This window comes from Oncorhynchus clarkii, chromosome 8, assembly GCF_045791955.1.
Source record: "Oncorhynchus clarkii lewisi isolate Uvic-CL-2024 chromosome 8, UVic_Ocla_1.0, whole genome shotgun sequence".
NCBI classification, from domain to species: Eukaryota; Metazoa; Chordata; class Actinopteri; order Salmoniformes; family Salmonidae; genus Oncorhynchus; species Oncorhynchus clarkii.
The window spans coordinates 39397321-39419808 of NC_092154.1; the positions used below are offsets into that span (position 1 = coordinate 39397321).

Here is a 22488-nt window from a genome sequence, read left to right on the forward strand (position 1 = left end):
TATCGTTGAAGGAATGAGCGTTACTCCAAGGCCAGTACTCTGGAGCGGGATCGATTTGGAGGTGGAGGGTCCATCATGGTCTGGGGCGGTGTGTTACAGCATCATCGGACTGAGCTTGTTGTCCTTGCAGGCTATCTCAATGCTGTGCGTTACAGGAAAGACATCCTCCTCCATCATGTGGTAACCTTCCTGCAGGTTCATCCTGACATGACCCTCCAGCATGACAATGCCACCCGCCATACTGCTCGTTCTGTGCGTGAACACAGGACTGTCAGTGTTATGCCATGGCCAGCGAAGAGCCCGGATCTCAATCCCATTAAGCACATCTGGGACCTGTTGGATCGGAGGGTGAGGGCTATGGCCATTCCCACCAGAAAGTTCTGGGAACTTGCAGGTGCCTTGGTGGAAGAGTGGGGTAACATCTCACATCAAGAACTGGCAAATCTGGTGTGGTCCCATGAGGAGGAGATGCAGTTCTGCAATTCTGCAGTTCTTAATGCAGCTGGTGGCCACACTAGATACTGACTGTTACTTTTTATTTTAGACCCCCCCTTTGCTCAGGGACACATTATTCAATTTCTGTTAGTCACATGTCTGTGGAACTTGTTCAGTTTATGTCTCAGTTGTTGAATCTTTGTATGCTCATACAAATATTTACACATGTTAACTTTGCTGAAAATAAACACAGTTGACAGTGAGAGGACATTTCTTTTTTTGCTGAATTTACATTTTGTACTGTTATCGTTTTAAAATTTATAACACATAAGCTCAACAATATGTAAACAATGTGCATTGCAAATGCCAATAATGCTAATGCCATCATACTTTAGGCCAGTGCTTCCCAACTGGTCTTCGAGTACCCCCAACAGTACACAGTTTTATTGAAGCACACGTCATTCAACTTGTCAAATAATCATCAGGCCCTCAATTAGCGGTGATGCAGCCATTCAAGATGCTCTCAATGGTGCAGCTGTAGAACTTTTTGAGGATCTGAAGGCCCATGCCGAATCCTAACACATCTTAACACAGGCAGCACGCTGTGAAGGCAGATTTGTTTTCCTTTGGTAGTGGAATGACCTTAAACTCTTTCCAGATTTCTGGGCACATCCCACATACCAAGCACCAATTAAAATTGGGGTGAATATGTGGTTGGTTGTAACTCTAAGCAATTTGCCGTCAAGATTATCTGTACCTGGGATGCAAGATGGCGCCGACAGACATGGCAGTTTTGCTTCTAGCTCCTAAGCAACTTTGTAATATTTTGCTTTCTGACATTATTAGCCCAGAATGTTGTTTTGTGTTATTGACCTGCCAGCCAATTCAAAGGTTAAGTTATTGAAAACAAAGACTTCCGCCTCCCAAATTGCAGTTCCTATGGCTTTCACTAGATGTCAAGAGTCATTATATATGGTTTCTGGCTTGTATTCTGAAAATCCAACGAGGAATAGTTGTTTATCCTCAGGGAGTCCTATGGCAAAACTAGTCTCATGGCGCGCGTGACCGAGGGAGCGCGCTGCGTTCTTTTCCTTTCCTCTTGAAAATAGTTTGCTCCGTATTAAATATTGTTTATTTAGATATTAGAGTACCTAAAAATGGATTAGAAATGTTGTTTGATTTGTTTGGACAAACTTTACAGGTAACTTTTGGAACTCCTATGTCTGCATTCTGAACGGGTGGATTCCTGAACTCAATGATGCCTACTAAACGGACTGTTTGGGATATAAAGAAGGAATTTATCGAACAAAATTTCCATTCATTGTGTTCCTGGGACTCTTGTGATCGCGATCAGAGGAAGGTCTTCAAAGGTAAGTGACTTATTTTGTCGATATATGGGATTTTGTGACACCTGTGCTTGTTTGGATATTATTCTGTTGTGGGGTGCTGAGATAATCGAATGTTGTGCTTTCGCCGTAAAGCCTTTTTGCAATCAGACGATGCGGTAAAATTGCCAAGATTCTAAGCTAATGAATCATGTATGACACTTGTATTATCATGAATGTTAAATATTGCGTTTATTGTATTTTGAATTTGGCGTGCTGCAATTTCACCGGATGTTGTCGAGGTGGGTCGCTAGCGGAACGCCTGCGCCAGAAAGGTTAAAGACTTGATAGATCAGACACATAGTATATTAATGAGTGAAAGAGACTGGGTTTCTGTAGAAAGACAGATAGCTGTGGAATGTGTAAAGGAGCAATACAGGTTTGGTATCCTGTTACCCTCTTTATTATCTTCCTGTAGAGCCATAACATGTAAGGATTGGAGAGAAGGAGTGCCTTAAGTGGGATATAAATATCTGGATGTGACAAATGTTGGGTTGTCTGATTACAGCTGTACAGAACCGTTGGGAAGAATTCAACTTGGTTAAAGCTTCTCTAGAGTCCGTGGGTTATCAGCTCTGAAAAATAAGAATCGAAAAGATGGCGAGCTAGCCAGGAGTTCACCACGACTTGTAGTCAAACCAAAGAGTCCAGATCAGTGGAGCAGAGCTAGCAACAAGCAAGGTAGGCTAGTTCCTATATCTGTTTCCACTCATTTTGACATCTTGGGGAGATGAGAATCGTTGGCTGAACTAATTATGGGATTTGGACCTGGAGAGCCTAAGTTTAATTCAATAGGCCCATTGTGTGACTACCGGTCATAGCTTTATAGTAAATGGAAGAAACTCATACAGGCTGGTACCTGTAGGGTAAGTCCTAGGGGGTAACTCCCTAGTAGGTTGGTTCCTGCTAGTACTATAAAGTCAATAGTTAATCCCAGTGGATTAATACCTGTGATTACTATTAATATAGGGTGAGTCCCGGAAGGTAAACCCGAGCAGGCTGGAACCAACGTTGGTTCCCTGCATAGCCCTGTTGGGGTGATGAACCATGGCAGAGTATGTGGAAATAGGAAGACAAGTGTGAATCATTTTGATGATGTGTGTTATCAATAATAGTGAAATTTGAGGAAGTACTGGAATAGGACATAAAGTATTGTCCGTGTTCTCCAGTAATACATTTGCAGAAACTATGGTATCGGTTATAATACAAGGTATTAAGTGCCGTGACCAATGAATTATTATCCGGGGAAGTGTCTTGTGCTATCTTAGAAAATAGTTAATAGAAGGTGGGTATTATAGACGGGAGTGAAGAAATCTAAAATACCCTGAACACTGTCGGGAGTGTTCACGGAATAATAACTATTGATATGGCCACAAACAGACTTGTTTCTCCCTGTAATATAGAGATAGCTGTCACGTCCTGACCTTAGAGAGCTCTTTATATCTCTATTTTGGTTTGGTCAGGGTGTGATTTGGGTGGGCATTCTATGTTCCTTTTTCTATGTTTTGTATTTCTTTGTTTTGGCCGGGTATGGTTCTCAATCAGGGACAGCTGACTATCGTTGTCTCTGATTGGGAACCATACTTAGGTAGCTTTTTCCCACCTATGGTTTGTGGGAAGTTTTCTGTTTAGTGTTTTCTGCACCTGACAGGACTGTTTCGGTTTCGTTTTGCACTTTGTTCTTTTTGTTTCAGTGTTCCGTTAAATAAAAGTCATGAACACTTACCACGCTGCGCTTTGGTCCGATCCCTCCTCATCCGACAACACCCGTTACAATAGCGAAATGTAATAAAGCCATGGAGGCGCTAAAAGAAGTACACGAGCATTATACCAATTCGGCTGGAAAGTGAGGGATATTTAGCAAATTAGATCAAATTGGACAATATTTTCCTGCTGACGGTGAATTCAAATCAAATAAAGAATTCTGGGAGGCAATTATGACTTGGCACAAGGACATAAAACCAGAATCAAAAGCTCAATATAGCAGAGTTCTATTAACAGAAAATGCATAATGATAAACCCAGAAAGTGTAACACCGGTACTTTACTACAGAAGGACTGGGAACGGGAGTGAATTGAATAGAATTTGCGCTTCTGCTTTAATGACGGGGTTGAACCCTGTGATCAAAACGATAATTGCGGGGGTAGTAAATTTAATTTGAGACAATGTTTTGAGAGTGGAATATGACTCCGCTCGCCTCACAGACATGTGAAGGGTTAGTAGAGCCATAGAGGAAATCACTAACTATAGTTTCAATGGCCAGGATAAAACTAAGAAACGTAGCGAAAAAAACATCAAAGTGTAAGGAGATGGCTCCCTGTTTTAGATGTGGGACAATCGGGCATTGGCATTAGCAGGAAATGCAGCTATACAAGAGTTTGCATCTTTTTCAAAGAGATTAGAGATTACGGTTTCTATGTGATGGAAGAAGTATACGATCACGTTTTACCTCATTTTTAGTAGAGTACTGATGGGATTTAAAAACAGTCCCACGTGGTATCATTTTGCATTGAAACAATCATTAAAAGGGTGTCAATTGTAGGTTCTGTGTTGGTACAATACGTGGATGAAAGAAACTCACATGCGAGACCGCACCACATTGGTAGACAATTTGGTAGAACGGGGTCATAAAGCATCGTATGACAAATCACAACTACCAAAGCAAAAGGTAACATATTTTGGGGTTTTCCATTTTTTCTCAGGAAAACTTTAGGAGTTTTCAATTTTGTTCAACATTTTATTTCATCATTCTCTTAAATTGCTGAGCCGCTTACAGAGTTGACGTAAGAGGGGGAAGGGTCCACGTGAGAAGATGTGTTTGTCGAGTTAAAGAAGCAGTTGTGTCAAGCGCCAGCATTGGGATTGCTAAACCTAAAATTACATTTTAAAAATGTGTTCATGAACAAGAGGGACATTGCAGAGCGGTGGTTATGCAAAATCATGGGGGTAGAGAAAGACCAGTAATGTACTGGAGTAAATCGCTAGACTCGATGGCAAAAGGAATGTCACACCGTGCCTTAGGGCGGTACAGGAGACTGAAATGGTGTTGCATAACATGGCTTCCATTACAATGGGTCAAAAAGTAGATATGTATATACCACATGCAGTAGCAACCATAGTGAACAGCACGAAAGCACAACATGTTAATAGTGCAAGATGGACAAAATGGGAATTAACGTTAAATGGGGAAAATCTACAATTTCATAAGATTGGTGCTTTGAATCCTGCGTTGTCAGTTAACCAGTAAATTAGCAGTGGTGAAATGTGAAGCTCGTACTAGTCGTACAGATACAATCGCCATAGGCAATCGTAAAGCAGACTAAATGGTTAAGGCGGCTGCCTTGGTGAGAGAAAGTGTTATAGAGCCGCGTATCCCCTACAATGAGAACTTGGCTAAATTTGCCACAGGAACATTTTGGGTTGAAGATTTTAGGCGAAATGCCAGGGGAATGGATTCTAAAGGTAACACATTTAAATGATATGGCCAAACACTCCTTGCAAATTCAGAAGTTTTTAGGGTTTGTTTAAATCATTAGGCATTTTGTGTGGTTTTATTTTTAAATACATTTACGTTTGATGTCGTCTTATTCTGGAATGGGATTCTAGAATGGACGAAAGGGTGGAGGGGTCACGAGGAATTAGCATTGGGGTTACCAAACCTAAAATGAACTTTAATTATTTTTCTGTGGTATGATGGTTACAGAGAAGAGGATGAACTGTTTTAAAGAGGTATTTAAATGGGTTTCCGAAGGACAGGGAAGGAAAGGGAAAGGAAACATTTAATGGGGCCCTGAATATTAAAAATTCCTATTGAAGAATGATCAACTTCATTAAGAGACACCAGGCGGGGGTGTTGGAACAGCATTGGTTTGAGAGACACACTACTACGAATAGTACCTGCAGTGGTTAAGATAGTCATGTCTCTCCTTGGGGGGTGCATAGTTCTCACATGAAGTGAGGTCCACCTGCATAATGGGTGAGTGAAGACACCATGACAGACGAAGCGGAGCGAGAGAGAGACTAGATTCCACTGTAAGACATATGGATAGATTGGTTCTGGGAACTACTATAAACATCATAGTTGGTTTGGGGTTTAACTGCTTTATGGGTTAATGCATCATATGATAGAGGATTGTCTATTGTACTGTGAACAAAATGTTGAAGGCATTGATGTGAAAGCATATACGGTGCGGTTTTACCTCAAGAGGATGGAACATGGATTACGGAAACACACTTGCATATCAGGTGTTGTGCCTATCAGGTGAAATCGAGAAGATGGGCAACAAAGTGAAAATGACATGACTTGGGAACACCTCTTGGGACCTGGGGCCAAAAGAGAGGGCAAAAGCATGAGGAAGCTTTTTAGAGCTTTAATTTCTGTGGAACCCAGCAGGAAAGTATCCTGGAGGCATAGAGTCAGGTGAAGAGAGAGCGAGGGAATTGTCATGGTCTCAGACTTAGCTTGTCATGCATATATATATTTATGCATTGCTTATCACATCGTTAATAATGTTGTTATGTTTTGTGTGTCTTTTTGTTGCTTTCCAAGTCTTGTGCTATCACTCTCTTAGGAACCAGAAAGGGGAAGTAGAGAAACTAAAAGCTGCTCCATCTGCCATTGAATGAGACCGCAGATTCAGCTGGAATGGCATTTTGTTGTGTGATCATAGTTCGGAGGCCATAAGTCTATGAATTGGTACACCTGGCGGTGACTGTTTGTTCATTTGTTTGTTTGTTTAATTCTTGTTTTATAATCATTTGTTTATACATGTATTAGTAATTTCCATGTTTATATGAATTGAACATTAGGATGCTTTTGTTCAAGAGGAGGGACTGTTGGGTTCGACATTTGGAACACTGGGATATTAAAGACATGATAGATCAGAAGCATGGTACAGTGCCTTGCGAAAGTATTCGGCCCCCTTGAACTTTGCGACCTTTTGCCACATTTCAGGCTTCAAACATAAAGATATAAAACTGTATTTTTTTGTGAATGACCTTTTAATGGCGTCAGACCGAGGCTCTGCATCTGTCCTCGTGTTCATAGACCTTAGTGCTGCTTTTGATAACATCGATCACCACATTCTTTTGGAGAGATTGGAAACGTCAAATTGGTCTACACGGACAAGTTCTGGCCTGGTTTAGATCTTATCTGTTGGAAAGATATCAGTTTGTCTCTGTGGATGGTTTGTCCTCTGCCAAATCAACTGTAAATTTCGGTGTTCCTCAAGGTCCTGTTTTAGGACCACTATTGTTTTCACTATATACAGTGCCTTGCGAAAGTATTCGGCCCGCTTGAACTTTGCGACCTTTTGCCACATTTCAGGCTTCAAACATAAAGATATAAAACTGTATTTTTTTGTGAAGAATCAACAACAAGTGGGACACAATCATGAAGTGGAACGACATTTATTGGATATTTCAAACTTTTTTAACAAATCAAAAACTGAAAAATTGGGCGTGCAAAATTATTCAGCCCCTTTACTTTCAGTGCAGCAAACTCTCTCCAGAAGTTCAGTGAGGATCTCTGAATGATCCAATGTTGACCTAAATGACTAATGATGATAAATACAATCCACCTGTGTGTAATCAAGTCTCCGTATAAATGCACCTGCACTGTGATAGTCTCAGAGGTCCGTCAAAAGCGCAGAGAGCATCATGAAGAATAAGGAACACACCAGGCAGGTCCGAGATACTGTTGTGAAGAAGTTTAAAGCCGGATTTGGATACAAAAAGATTTCCCAAGCTTTAAACACCCCAAGGAGCACTGTGCAAGCGATAATATTGAAATGGAAGGAGTATCAGACCACTGCAAATCTACCAAAACCTGGCCGTCCCTCTAAACTTTCAGCTCATACAAGGAGAAGACTGATCAGAGATGCAGCCAAGAGGCCCATGATCACTCTGGATGAACTGCAGAGATCTACAGCTGAGGTGGGAGACTCTGTCCATAGGACAACAATCAGTCGTATATTGCACAAATCTGGCCTTTATGGAAGAGTGGCAAGAAGAAAGCCATTTCTTAAAGATATCCATAAAAAGTGTCGTTTAAAGTTTGCCACAAGCCACCTGGGAGACACACCAAACATGTGGAAGAAGGTGCTCTGGTCAGATGAAACCAAAATTGAACTTTTTTGGCAACAATGCAAAACGTTATGCTTGGCGTAAAAGCAACACAGCTCATCACACTGAACACACCATCCCCACTGTCAAACATGGTGGTGGCAGCATCATGGTTTGGGCCTGCTTTTCTTCAGCAGGGACAGGGAAGATGGTTAAAATTGATGGGAAGATGGATGGAGCCAAATACAGGACCATTCTGGAAGAAAACCTGATGGAGTCTGCAAAAGACATGAGACTGGGACGGAGATTTGTCTTCCAACAAGACAATGATCCAAAACATAAAGCAAAATCTACAATGGAATGGTTCAAAAATAAACATATCCAGGTGTTAGAATGGCCAAGTCAAAGTCCAGACCTGAATCCAATCGAGAATCTGTGGAAAGAACTGAAAACTGCTGTTCACAAATGCTCTCCATCCAACCTCACTGAGCTCGAGCTGTTTTGCAAGGAGGAATGGGAAAAAATGTCAGTCTCTCGATGTGCAAAACTGATAGAGACATACCCCAAGCGACTTACAGCTGTAATCGCAGCAAAAGGTGGCGCTACAAAGTATAAACTTAAGGGGGCTGAATAATTTTGCACGCCCAATTTTTCAGTTTTTGATTTGTTAAAAAAGTTTGAAATATCCAATAAATGTCGTTCCACTTCATGATTGTGTCCCACTTGTTGTTGATTCTTCACAAAAAAATACAGTTTTATATCTTTATGTTTGAAGCCTGAAATGTGGCAAAAGGTTGCAAAGTTCAAGGGGGCCGAATACTTTCGCAAGGCACTGTATATTAAGGAGTGAAAGAGACTGGGTCTCTGTAGAAAGACATAGCTGTGGAATGTGTCCTATGAGAGGAGAGCAACGTGTGAAACAGGAGAGACAGATGGACCTCTGTGGATTAGATGAAGGAGGGGTTGAGGTCAGGAGGTGAGGACAGATTCTCTTAAAGGAGCAATAAAGGTTTGGTATCCTGTTACCCTCTTTATTAGCTTCCTGTAGAACCATAAAATATAAAGATTGGATTGGAGAGGAGGAGTGTCTTAACCTCTTGAAACTAGGGGGCACTATTTTCATTTTTGGAAAAATAACGTTCCCAAAGTAAACCGCCTATTTCTCAGGACCAGATGCTAGAATATGCATACAGTGGGGCAAAAAAGTATTTAGTCAGCCACCAATTGTGCAAGTTCTCCCACTTAAAAAGATGAGAGAGGCCTGTAATTTTCCTCATAGGTACACTTCAACTATGACAGACAAAATGAGAAGAAAAAAATCTAGAAAATCACATTGTAGGATTTTTTATGAATTTATTTGCAAATTATGGTGGAAAATAAGTATTTGGTCAATAACACAAGTTTATCTCAATACTTTGTTGGCAATTACAGAGGTCAAACGTTTTCTGTAAGTCTTCACCAGGTTTTCACACACTGTTTCTGTTATTTTGGCCCATTCCTCCATGCAGATCTCCTCTAGAGCAGTGATATTTTGGGGCTGTTTCTGGGCAACACGGACTTTCAACTCCCCCCAAAGATTTTCTATGGAGTTGAGATCTGGAGACTGGCTAGGCAACTCCAGGACCTTGAAATGCTTCTTACGAAGCCACTCTTTCGTTGCCTGGGCAGTGTGTTTGGGATCATTGTCATGCTGAAAGACCCAGCCACGTTTCATCTTCAATGCCCTTGCTGATGGAAGGAGGTTTTCACTCAAAATCTCATGATGCATGGCCCAATTCATTCTTTCCTTTACACGGATCAGTCGTCCTGGTCCCTTTGCACAAAAACAGCCCCAAAGCATGATGTTTCCACCCCCATGCTTCACAGTAGGTATGGTGTTCTTTGGATGCAACTCAGCATTCTTTGTCCTCCAGAAGGGCATGGGTGGGGGGGTTTCATGATTAACGACTCATGGTGTAATTCTAGGAACATGCAGGAACTAAAGTAATTTTGTTCACCTGACCTAGAATACCTCACAATTAAATGGCGACCATATTATCTCCCAAGAGAATCCACCTCCGTCATCTCCACGGCCATTTTACATCCCATCTATAGCCAAAACCTCAATGGCCCTCAAAGAACTTCACTGGACTTTATTCAAACTGGAAACCACATATCATGAGACTGCATTTATCGTATCTGGGGATTTTAACAAAGCAAATCTGAGGACTAGGCTGCCGAAATTCGATCAACATATTGACTGACCTACTCGCTCTACTAAGACTCTCGAACATTGCTATTCATACTTCCGGGATGCTGACAAGGCCTTCCCCGAGTCATCCTTTAGGCAAATCTAACCACGACTCCATCTTGCTCTTCCCATCCTATAGGAAGAAACTCAAACAGGAAGTGCCCGTGCTTCTTACTATTAAACGATGGCCTGACCAATCTACTGGACAACCAGCATTTTATGTATTTTATGTATTAAAGACATGGCATGTTTTCAGCTGATCCCAACAGTTATACGTTATACGCTATACTGATGTTTGCCTGTTTTGGTCCGGCTCAGAAGATTAACTTATTTCCTTCCACCAATACCTTAACAACATTAACCCTAACATCAAACTAACTATGGAGTACAGCAAGGATGTCATTCATTTTATGGACCTCGACATTAGTAAAAATGACAAATGTTGTTTGCACACATCAATCTTTAGGAAAGCCTACAGATGGGAATACCATTCTGAGGGCAGACAGCTTTCACCCCAAAAGGCTAAAAGAGAATATTCCATATGGCCAATTCCAAAGAGTCCGCAGAATTTGTGATCAGGAAACAGACTACAGTGTCAAATCTGGTGAATTTGAGAATCGCTTCTTGAATCGGGGCTACAGCGTTCAGGTCCTGAAAGATGCCGGTATCAGGGCTGGATTACTTGACAAAGAGAACTTGTTGCGAAGGGGAGTGCCTCGTGACACATCGGAGAGAGTGTATTTTGTTACAAAATACAGCACTGAAGCAGAGAACATTAAAATAATAACTAAAAAGAATTGGGGAATCATCCAAAGTGATATGCTACTACGCCAAGTCTTTCCTGAGCCACCAGCCATAAGCTTTAAGAGATGTCCTACCCTAAATGACAAATTAGTCCACAGTTATCTTCCGGGTGACTCTCAAAAAACTTGGCTTGACTATAAACCCAAGGGCTCTTTTACATGTAACCATTGCAACCATTGCAGTGATATTGCACAGAAGAAGTATTTTGTTGACACAGCTTCCAAAATGGAGTATTACGTCAAGCATTTCATTAACTGCAAAACCACTCATGTCATCTATAGATTGGAATGTCCACAGTGCAAGGTGTTCTACATTGGACGGACAAAGAGACGCCTTCATGACCGCTTAGCGGAACACAAGTATGCCATACGGGTAGGCAATGAAGACTACCCCATGGCAAGGCACTACAAGTCCTTACACCATGGTAACCCTGCCTCCCTACAAGCTATGGGTATTAATCATATTCCGGCCTCTATTAGAAAAGGGGACCATCTTAAACAGTTAAACCAAAGGGAAAGTTTTGGGATTTACAAACTACAGGCCACTAAATACCCTGGTTTAAATGAAGATATGGATTTCTCACCCTTCCTGTGGGGTCGTGATGGGTCCATTTGCTGTCATCTAGTGGACATTTTGCTCAATTGCCCTCAGTTATGTTTAGACTGTTGTTCATGTTTTGTTGTGTTCTAGTGTACTATGGAATATATTGCTTTCTTATTCTTGACACTTCTCCTAGTCATATTTAAGGTTAGAACTACCTTTTAGTGTTCTGATACTTCTATCTTGGAGTTGTATTTTTATGATAGCATAGCTACAGTATTTCACCTTTTAATGTGTATAGTACTGCTTACTAGGTGTGTCCAATCAATTGTGTAACCACTCCCTCTTCCAATTAGGGCTAATTGAAAGCTGTTCAAAAGAGGACATTGTATTCCTTTTTTTGGTCTCCCTGACTAAGGCCATGCAGCCGAAACATGTCGGTTTAAAAAAAAATGTGTTTCTATTGAACATGCGGCAGGGTAGCCTAGTGGTTAGAGCGTTGGACTAGTTCAAAACCCCTGAGCTGACAAGGTACAAATCTGCCGGTCTACCCCTGAACTGTTCCTAGGCCGCCATCGAAAATAAGAATTTGTTCTTAACTGACTTGCCTAGTTAAATAAAGGTAAAAAATAAAGGCATTTTAATCAATTATATGAAGAGTGCCTTGGGCCTCCTTTCTTTTTGATGACCAATTTACCCCTTTTACCAAAGAGCACCTTCTATCTACCAAAATGTACTATTGTGTACCTTAGTAGCGCTTCCCTTCCTACTCTTTCCACTAGTTATACGTTCGAGTTTGGTTGTAGACCAAAGTTGGAACCAAATGTATGTGTTTTACTTAAAGATGAATATCTCTAAATGGAGTCACAATTCTACGGCTCAGACACGAGTCGTTTGTGGCAGGGACAACGGACAATCATGGACTATAAAAGGAAAACCAGCCACGTCGCCAAGACCGACGTCTTGCTTCCGGACAGACTAAACACATTCTTCACACGCTGTGAGGATAACACAGTGCAACCAACGCGGCCCGCTACCAAGGACTGTGGGCTCTGCTTCTCTGTGTCCGATGTGAGAAAAAAATGTAAACGTGTTAACCCTCACAAGGCTACAAGGTAAAGACAGCACCCCTAGCCGTGTCCTCAAAGCATGCGCAGACCAGCTGGCTGGTGTGTTTACGGGCATCTTCAATATCTCCCTATCCCCGCCTGCTGTCCCCACATGCTTCAAGATGGCCACCATTGTTCCTGTACCCAAGAAGGCACAGGTAAATGACTATAGCCCAGTAGCACTCACCTCTGGCATCATGAAGTGCTTTGAGAGACTAGTCAAGGATCATATCACCTCTACCTCACCTGTCACCCTAGACCCACTTCAATTTGCTTACCGCCCCAATAGATCCACAGATGTTGCAAGTGTCATCGCTCTGCACACTGCCCTATCCCATCTGAGCAAGTGGAATACCTATGTAAGAATGTTGTTTATTAACTATAGCTCAGCATTCAACACCATAGTACCCTCCAAGCTCATCATTAAGCTCGAGACCCTGTGTCTGAGCCCTGTGCAACTGGGTCCTGGACTTCCTGATGGGCAGCCCCCAGGTGGTGAAGGTAGGAAACATCACCTCCACTCCGCTGATTGTCAACACTGGGGCCCTAAAAGGGTGCGTTCTCAGCCCCCTCCTGTACTCCCTGTTCACTCAATCATCACGTTTGCAGACGACACAACAGTAGTAGGCTTGAATACCAACAATGACGAGACAGCCTACAGGGAGGAGGTGAGGGCTCTGGGAATGTGGTGCCTGGAAAACAACCTCTCACTCAACGTCAACAAAACAAAGGAGATGATCGTGGACTTCAGGAAACAGCAGAGGGTGCACCCCTCGCTGGCCAGACCTGTGTGCATCCTCATCACAGGACAATGTCTCCCAAAGGTCCAGAGCAGGCAAATCCCTCCCACTGCCCAATACCTCAGCATCTGGTCTCATTACTTTTGAGATTAAAACATGGGAGACAAATCAATTTGATTATTCGAAGGGATGCCATCCGTCATTTGGAAAGAGGGGTAGAGAATGCACGTGTGTTGGGGAGGAGGAGGGAGTAGATTCATATTTGAATGTGTGTTTAAGTGTATAACAATGGATCAATCCAAAGATCTCTTCCTACGTACAGTATTAAGTTGACTGGAACCATAGCTGGGCGGAGGGAAACATTTTCCCATCAGATCCCACACACATCCTTCCGGCAAACTAGAGATGATGAGCATGTCTCCCCAGTATGACTCTCTTCATGGGGGCATGCTGCTTCTGCTGTGTCATTCTGCATCTATGTGTTCAATGGGATACCATTTATGCATGAGATATATGGCTGTAAATGGCTGTTTTCCAATACTGTATGTTAAACCCCAAAGGTTAGGGTATACCATATCTAGCTGGGGTATATTATAATCAAATGAATGTAAACTAAATAACAATGGCATGACTGATGGAATGGGGGACAGGGTATTCTACATACAGACATAAATGTGGGAACATTGCATGAGTTAACAGTACTCTGCTGCCAAGATAGAAAAAACCCACACCCACCTAAATTCCCTTTTCCCAAGAATGAAAGCTGTTAGATTAGAGAGCCACAGACCAGACGGCTCTCCATGTGATGTTTCCCTTGTCCCTATAACGCAAAATAGCTAACAGAGAAACACAGACAGACACTAATGCTGTCTCAAGGATGGCCTCCAAAGAGGGGGTAAGCCTATTTCAGGAACATTTTAAGATAATCATAATATAATTTATGTAATTCCCTGAAACTCATTATCATGTAACGGGATTGAACTCCCTGTCAGAGGGAGCGAGGGGTGAGAAACTTACAAAAGAACAAGAGCCTCCTTTTTAAAAGCCCAAATACACAAGTCCATTATTTTCAGAGCTGAGCTGGCGGTGGATCTGACATGGCCGAAATGGGGGGATGGAGGACAAACTCTAATTACACACAAGCTTCTTCCCATTTCTCCTCCATTAAGAGAGAAAGAGAGGCAGGAGAAGAGAGCTTGTACAGAGCAGTGAGACATAAAGACCACAACACAAAAAGTAGACACTCTGGGAAGAGAACATTGTAGCGTTACTAGTAGGGTTGCACATTTTGGGTTATATTCAGAGGTGGAAACATCCGTGGGAATTAACAGGAATATATGGGGAATATATGCAAATTAATATGAATCCCATTTAAATGTAGATTTTTTTGCATTGGATATATTTGCCATATCACATGGAGAGAAAAACATAAACATTTTACCTTATCATAAGAAGACATAATTGCAAATTATTCAATTCTGTGAAATGATAGTCTAGAAACTAACGCTTTAGTTGTCTTCCTCTCAGGCATTCATGTCTTCTCCTTGGACCACAACAATGTCCACCACTTGAACATCAGACTCTGAGTCCTCATCTTCACTGTCACTTTCCAACCTTGTTGTGGAAGGCTGGTTGTCAGGTTCAAAAAGTCTCACATTTGCCCAGATGGCCACCAGTTTTTTAACCCTTGTATTGGTCAGCCTGTTGCGGGCTTTGGTGTCTGTTGGTGGGATTTGGAGGATGATGGAGGAAAATGAGAAAGGGCCTCAGATCCACAAAGTCCCTTCCACCAGGTGGCTGATGAGATATGTTGGCACAACTGCCATATTGCATCTCCAACCCAAAGCCCTTGCTTGGAAGTGTACTTTGCCAGACAACCAAGAACCTTTCCCTCATCCAAGCCAAGGTGGCGAAACACGGTAGTGATGACACCATAGGCCTTGTTGATCTCTGCACCAGACAGGATGCTCTTGCTAGCATACTTGGGGTCCAACATGGACGCTGTGGCGTGTATGGGCTTCAGGCAGAAGTCTTCACGCTTTTTATGTATTTCAGAACTGCAGTTTCCTCTGCTTGGCGCAACAGGGAAGTGGGCAGGGTAGTAAAGATTTATTATCTTACATCTGCAAGCAGAGTCTGAACATCAGACAGGATGGCATTGTCTCCATCAATCCGTGCAATGGCTACTGCTATATAGGTCGGGCTGCTTATCTCTCCCAAAATACATCATCCTACGTTTCCGACCCTTTGCAACACTAGTTACTAGTTTAAATCAAACAAGACATGCTTGATGACAACAATACTCCCAATCAGGGAGAGAATAAGCATTTCAGATAAGATAAAGGGAATTCCAATTCTATTTCCCTTCCCAAACTGCTTTTGACTTTCATAAAGAATTAGGCCAATCCCCTTCCCTAATTCTCCTTTCTGTTGACACCCAAGGGAGCAATTCCAATCACTCATCCCCATTCTAGTGTCCATAGCGATTGATCTTCGCACCTCTAATCACCTTACAATTATCTATGCATTCTATGCATGGTTTGGCTTATATTGGGCTGACCATGAGTTAGAGAGGATGTATTGCAGATAAAGAGCTAAGATGGAGATCTTTGCAGGGACCTATTTATGTGAGGAAGGAACAACTTATCACTTTGGGAGGTGACACAAAAATTATGGGGTGCTCAGTTTTCCTGGGGGAAAATGGCAATCAAATACATAGACAACACAATCTTGTGCACTTATATGCACATGAGAAAGGTACCATCGCAAATGGACTGTATATGTGTTGCACGTGCATTCTGTCTCTTGCATACATCTCCGTTCAATCTTAACGAATTAGGCTACCTCCATATATCCCTCGAGTGGTGTGGGGGCAGTGCTCTGGCAAAGTGGGTGGGGTTATATCCTGCCATGTTGGCCCTGTCCAGGGGTATCGACTGACGGGGCCACAGTGTCCCCCGACCCCTCCTGTCTCAGTCTCCAATAATTATGCTGCAACAGTTTATGTGTCGGGGGGTAGCGTCAGTCTGTTACAGTGAATTGTGAAAGTATTCACCCCCTTGGCATTTTTCCTATTTTGTTGCATACAATTTGGGCTTTGACTAGGCCATTCCAAGACATTTAAATGTTTCCCCTTAAGCAGTATATTTAGGCTCATTGTCCTGCTGGAAGGTGAACCTCCGTCCCAGTCTCAAATCTCTGGAAGACTGAAAAAGGTTTCCCTCAAGAATTTCCTTGTGTTTAGTGCCATCCATCATTCCTTCAATTCTGACCAGTTTCCCAGTCCCTGCCGATGATGTTGCCACCACCATGCTTCACTGTGGGGAAGGATTTCTCAGGGTGATGAGAGGTGTTGGGTTTGCGCCATACATAACGTTTTCCTTGAAGGCCAAACAGCTCAATTTTAGTCTCATCTGACCAGAGTACCTTCTTCCATACATTTGGGGAGTCTCCCACATGCCTTTTGGCGAACACCAAACGTGTTTGCTTATTATTTTCTTTAAGCGATGGCTTTTTTTCTGGTCACTCTTCCGTAAAGCCCAGCTCTGTGGAGTGTACAGCTTAAAGTGGTCCTATGGACAGATACTCCAATCTCCGCGGTGGAGCTTAGCAGCTCCTTCAGGGTAATCTTTGGTCTCTTTGTTGCCTCTCTGGCTAATGCCCTCCTTGCCTGGTCCATGAGTTTTGGTGGGCGGCCATCTTTTGGCAGGTTTGTTGTGGTGCCATATTCTTTCCATTTTTTAATAATGGATTTAATGGTGCTCCGTGGGATGTTCAACCCAACCCTGATCTGTACTTCTCCACAACTTTGTACCTGACCTGTTTGGAGGGCTTCTTGGTCTTCATGGTGCCGCTTGCTTGGTGGTGTTGCAGACTCTGGGGCCATCCAGAACAGGTGTATATATTGTGACGTACAGCAGGTCAGCCACCAGGGGGAGACTCGTCGAGGCCTGGTGACAGACGGAGTATACATCATGGGGCGATGGCGCCATCTGCTGGACGTGCCAGGTCTCAACAGGTTCTCCGGCCAGGACTAATTGGGGCTGATTGGGGATTGGTGAGTAATCAAGGGATGATTGCTCACCAGCTGTACAACTCCCATAAAGGGCAGCACACAAGGGAGGGGGGGAAGGACTTGCGTATAGTTGGGTACGGTACCAGAGGTAACAGGAGGGAGTTCAATTTTTGATCCCCACAGGATATAGCAAGACCATGAGCCCAGAAGACGGTATCCCGGAGAGGGTCTCTTGGGGGAGACCTATTATTTTAATCAACACCTTTTGAAACTGAGGTAGTCCTACTCTGTGCCTGATCTGTGTAAATGTTTCGACCCAACACCCTGGTCTGCCACAATATACTGAGATCAGGTGACAGATCATGTGACACTTAAATTGCACACAGGTGGACTTCATTTAACTCATTTTGTGACTTCTGAAGGTAATTGGTTGCACAATCTTAATTAGGGGCTTCATAGCAAATGCATATGCACGCACCCCTTTTCCATTTGTATATTTTGCAAGGCACTGTATATTGAGTATTTCTGTCTTATTCGGTGTCCTGTATGAATTTAAGTATCCTCCATCTAATTATTTTTCACCCTCTCTCGGAGGACCATGCCTCAGAACTACCTGACCTGATGACTCCTTGCTGTCCCCAGTCCACCTGCTCGTGCTGCTGCTCCAGTTTCAGCTTTTCTGCCTGCGGCTATGGAACCCTGACCTGTTCACCAGACATGCTACATGTCCTGGACCTGCTGTTTTCGACTCTCTCTACCGCACCTGTTGTCTCTCACTCAACTCAACTGGCATTTAGTCCTGAGGTGCTGACCTTTGGCACCCTCTACAACCACTATGATTATTATTATTTGTTCCGGCTGGTCATCTATTGGGTCATTCTATTTGGGTTTTAGTCTGGGTTTCTGTACAGAACTTTGACATCAGCTGATGTAAAAAGGGCTTTATAAATAAATGTTATTGACCTCCAGAAGCCTCTTCCATTATTGTTTAACTGAATTATGTAATCAGGTGAGGCTCCTATAACATGAACCTAGTCAATGAAAGGTTGAATCTAAGGCATGCATGTCCCAGTCTTCAATAGCAAACTCTCATTGTCTTTCCTTTGTGATCAAAGATCTGACAGGACTGGATAGGTTAATGCTATATTGTTGCATCCTATCCAGTCCTTCCACCCCTCAGTTGTCATGAAGAGAAGAAGTTGGGGAACGGAGGGAGGCCTTGTGAGAGTATTGGGACCTAGCTACAGGCTCCTACTTAGTCCAAACTCTCCCATTAACCCATAGCTGCAGATGAGGTACTCGATCCAACTAGCTCTCTCAGTCTCATGTCAGAATTAGACGTTCATCTATGTTTCTCAAACGTCAAATTTCTAAGTTGTTGCAAACATCACATTTTGAAATATTTAAGTTAAGGCAATAACTCTGAAATTGTAAGGGTTAAGTTCGGGCTCCCAAGTGATGCAGCGGTCTAAAGGCACTGCATCTCAGCGCTAGAGGCATCACTACAGATCCTGATATGACTCTAGGCTGAATCACAACCAGCCGTGTTTGGGTGTCCCATAGTCACAATTGGCCCAGCGCCGCCAGGGTAGGCCGTCATTGTAAATAAGAATTTGTTCTTAACTGACTTGCTTTAAGTAAAAGTTTAGGATATGCTTAGAACAGAAAATTCAAAAAACAACTTTCTATTGCTGGATTTGAACCTGCAACTTTTGGAATCAGAGGCAGATGCTTATGCCCATCTGCCAACCACATCTACATGGATCGAATACTGACTTGTATCACGGGTTGCCTGGCTGCCTAGATCTCCCCATTAGACTATTTATTTACCTGAGTCCGTTTCACTCTCTACCCCTGCTGTCATCAGGGTCCTTTTAACCAAGGGGACCAAGAACAATCACCTGATTCATCTGTCTTTATGTCACCCTTGCGGGTCCCCATTTCACTCCACCTCTCGGTCTCTCTCTCTACCTCTCTCTCTCCCCCTCTCTGTCTCTCATCCCTCTATCCCCCCGCCCACCCAAAACACTCTCCTTCCTGGCTGTTTTGGGCTTGTGCACACTCAAGCCTGTCTCCCTCAGCCAATCCTCAATGGCTCCTCAATTTGGCTTTACGCCCTGGAGTCCCAGGATCCTTAGCTTTATGGTGAGCTTTGAGGGCACTATGGTCCCTGTAGTCAATGAATAGCATTCTCACGTGGGTGTTCCTTTTGTCCAGGTGGGAAAGGACAGTGTGGAGTACAATAGAGATTGCATCATCTGTGGATCTGTATCCCCATCATCCCTGAGATGGTCTGGCTTCTCATTGCCACTGGGTGACAATCCTACATTTCAATATCATAAAGATGGTATAACTATGTTATAACAGGTCATGGGGGTCTAATCAGTCAGATGGGCTGGATTATATGACATATGAGGTAAGCGAAATCTCAAACCATAAGGTAGGCTTAAAGACAACGGCAAACGTCTAAAGCTGGCTGGATTTGCATCCATGATGATCCACATGATGGCCCTGAGAGAGAAGGTCCTAGTCCAAATGACAAAGACTCTGCCATAAACATGCATTGAATAGGTGTGTATGCAACTCATAGCTACTTCAGGGAGGATTTGATCTCTTCCTGGTCTTATCAAGTTTAGTCACTAAAGGGCTGAAAAACTGTAAACTTTTGATTTACTTCAGGCTGAAACTAAATAGGTGTGTATGCAACTCATAGCTACTTCAGTGAGGATTTGATCTCTTCCTGGTCTTATCAAGTTTAGAATTCTCTCCAGTTCGATAGGTGGATATTAAACCAATCAGATGGGAAACATTTTAGATGGGAAACCATCAAAATCACGACCTTCATCGTCATTGCATAAAGCTGGCTCCTGTATCCAATCCTCCAACTTAGTTGGGTAAAAATGCAAGAAGTTACTAAAATTTGAGATTGGTGAGAAAGCAAAAATGTTTGAAGTAGCAAAGTAGCAAGTTGCTTGAATAGTCCTACAAAGCTGCTACAGTGGGGAACATATTGTCATCTAAAATACATACATACCTATTTCTCTGTTCTTGCTAAAATCACAAATCACAATACCCTCACTATTACACACCATGACATCAGGAGCAAACACAGCACACAGAAAAACAAGCTTGAGGGAATGCTTAGTTTGTGCTATACAGCTGCATCAAAATATAAGGGAAATGGATCTTTGAAAGTCTCTAATATTTTCTATTAATTTGCTGTTCAGCATAGAATGGTAATATTAAAATACTCTTTGATGTAGCTGTTGACCTTTAAAATACAACAAAATAAAGATCAACTTGACTTTACACCTTCTAGCTACTAAAAGGTCAAGAAATGCATTATGTTTAATGGTGCTTCAAAAACAGCAGGAGGCCAAATGTACCAAGCCATTAACTGAAGAGCTCCTAAAGCTGAATTATTCACGCATAACCTACAGAAGCGTTCACACAGAGGCAATATATCCATAACCCATCTGGAGTCAGTGGGCCTATCTCCTCTTATCTCACAGTAGAACAAAAACATCACTGATGCCTATCCACAGCTCCCAGCTGCAGAGTGTATCGTGTTGGACACCCACTGTGTGTGTGTGTGTGTGTGTGTGTGTGTGTGTGTGTGTGTGTGTGTGTGTGTGTGTGTGTGTGTGTGCGTGTGCGTGTGCGTGTGCGCGTGTGCGTGTGCGCGTGTGTTTGCGTCGGTGCGTCTGGATCTTAAGTCAGAACCAGCCAGGCACCCCCTTGGACATTTGCTGTGCTCTTGTCATTTTTCTTTTCACAAGGTGAAATTTGAGACATGCCTTCCCAGCGCTGCTGAGTCTCGGGGCACTGCACTGTCCACCACAGCAGAATCCGTGTCAGTCATATGGACCTTGTTGTCAACATGGTTCATTGTTTGCAATATAACACAGATGTGGCAGTTATGCACCCTACATACTAACATGGGACCAGCACATTTTTTGATTTGACAGCTATGTATGAGCTGGGACAAGCACATTGGAATCAAAACATGGCATTATCATGTGACACAAAAAGCTAAAAGGTTATTACTGGCCAATACCTTTTTTATGATTTTCATCATTTTATCTAGGGTATCTTTGAATATGTTTCAAAAAGTGCAGGAAACTATCTAGATGTGGAGGCTAAATCTGAAGACCAAGACATGCGGCTGTCAATCAACTTGGGGAGTGCCATTCATTACAAGCTACAAAATATTGCAGCCTGTATTGTGACTGCATGTGTGTTATGAATATAAATGTTTAATAAATCTCTGTTTTATTCTTCTTCTTATCATTCTCCATCATCAGCAGCAGCAGATCCATGTTAGGCTGCTATAGGCTATTGAAACGCACACAGGGACTGTTGATGCCGTGAGCCCATGGTATTGAGCCGTAAATCGTGACCACGGCAGACCACAGTTGGCGTTTTTATTACTGCGGGAGTAGAGTTTAGTCCCCTACTACAGCCTACTACAGACAGGCTAACTGCAGCGACCACAGGCACCTCATAGCATTACTCAGCAAAAAAAAGTTGCACTGCATCGCAGCAGTTTATAATTTCTAAAAAATATTCAACATTGATGCCCAATATTTTATACTTTGTTTTTCTATCAAAATAAACTAAAATATGTTTATAAACATGGGGTGTAGGCTAAGCCTGAGGGTATATATATACAGATATTGACATTGTCAGCTGTAAAGTGGCCATTACTGGGTACCGTTGTTTTACCTTGGATTCGACGACGCTATCTCCCTCCGAAATCGCGTTCACCGCTGATCTCAGATTCTCGGCTGAAGCATCTTCTTGGCTCTTCCCGTCCCGATGCGCTGAGGTCTGTGCTCCCATAGCGAAAACCGCACTTATTTCACCTCTTTGGCTCCTGCTCGTCCGGAAACCACGGCAAATGCGATAAAAGCAATAAAAAAAGGTAGTCAGTAGTCAGCAAGTATGCATCCACGCGCCTAAAATGCGTCCTAGGACCGAGACGGGGTAGTCGAGCGCTCAAGTGATGAAACGTGAGAGGCAGCGAACTCTTTTAGGACCCCGCTCCTCCCCTCCCTACAACATGGCCAAGGCCAGTGTGCAATAGCAAGCGTTGCATAATCACTTAATTTGGTAGCAGCATCGTGTCACTGTGACTTTCTACCTGCTACACAGAGCGCGTTGTTTT

General features: G+C 42.9%; 1 protein-coding gene across 1 annotated transcript in view; it reads right to left on the reverse strand.

Moving 5' to 3' along the window:
- The window catches only part of LOC139415380 (A-kinase anchor protein 12-like), a 67452-nt gene extending 45052 nt beyond the window's left edge, over nucleotides 1-22400 (reverse strand). The window contains exon 1 of the mRNA XM_071163487.1: nucleotides 22047-22400. Within this exon, the coding sequence (XP_071019588.1) occupies nucleotides 22047-22163 (117 nt within the window). The 5' untranslated portion in view covers nucleotides 22164-22400. The remainder of the gene's footprint in view (nucleotides 1-22046) is intronic.
- Between the last annotated feature and the right edge of the window lie 88 nt (nucleotides 22401-22488).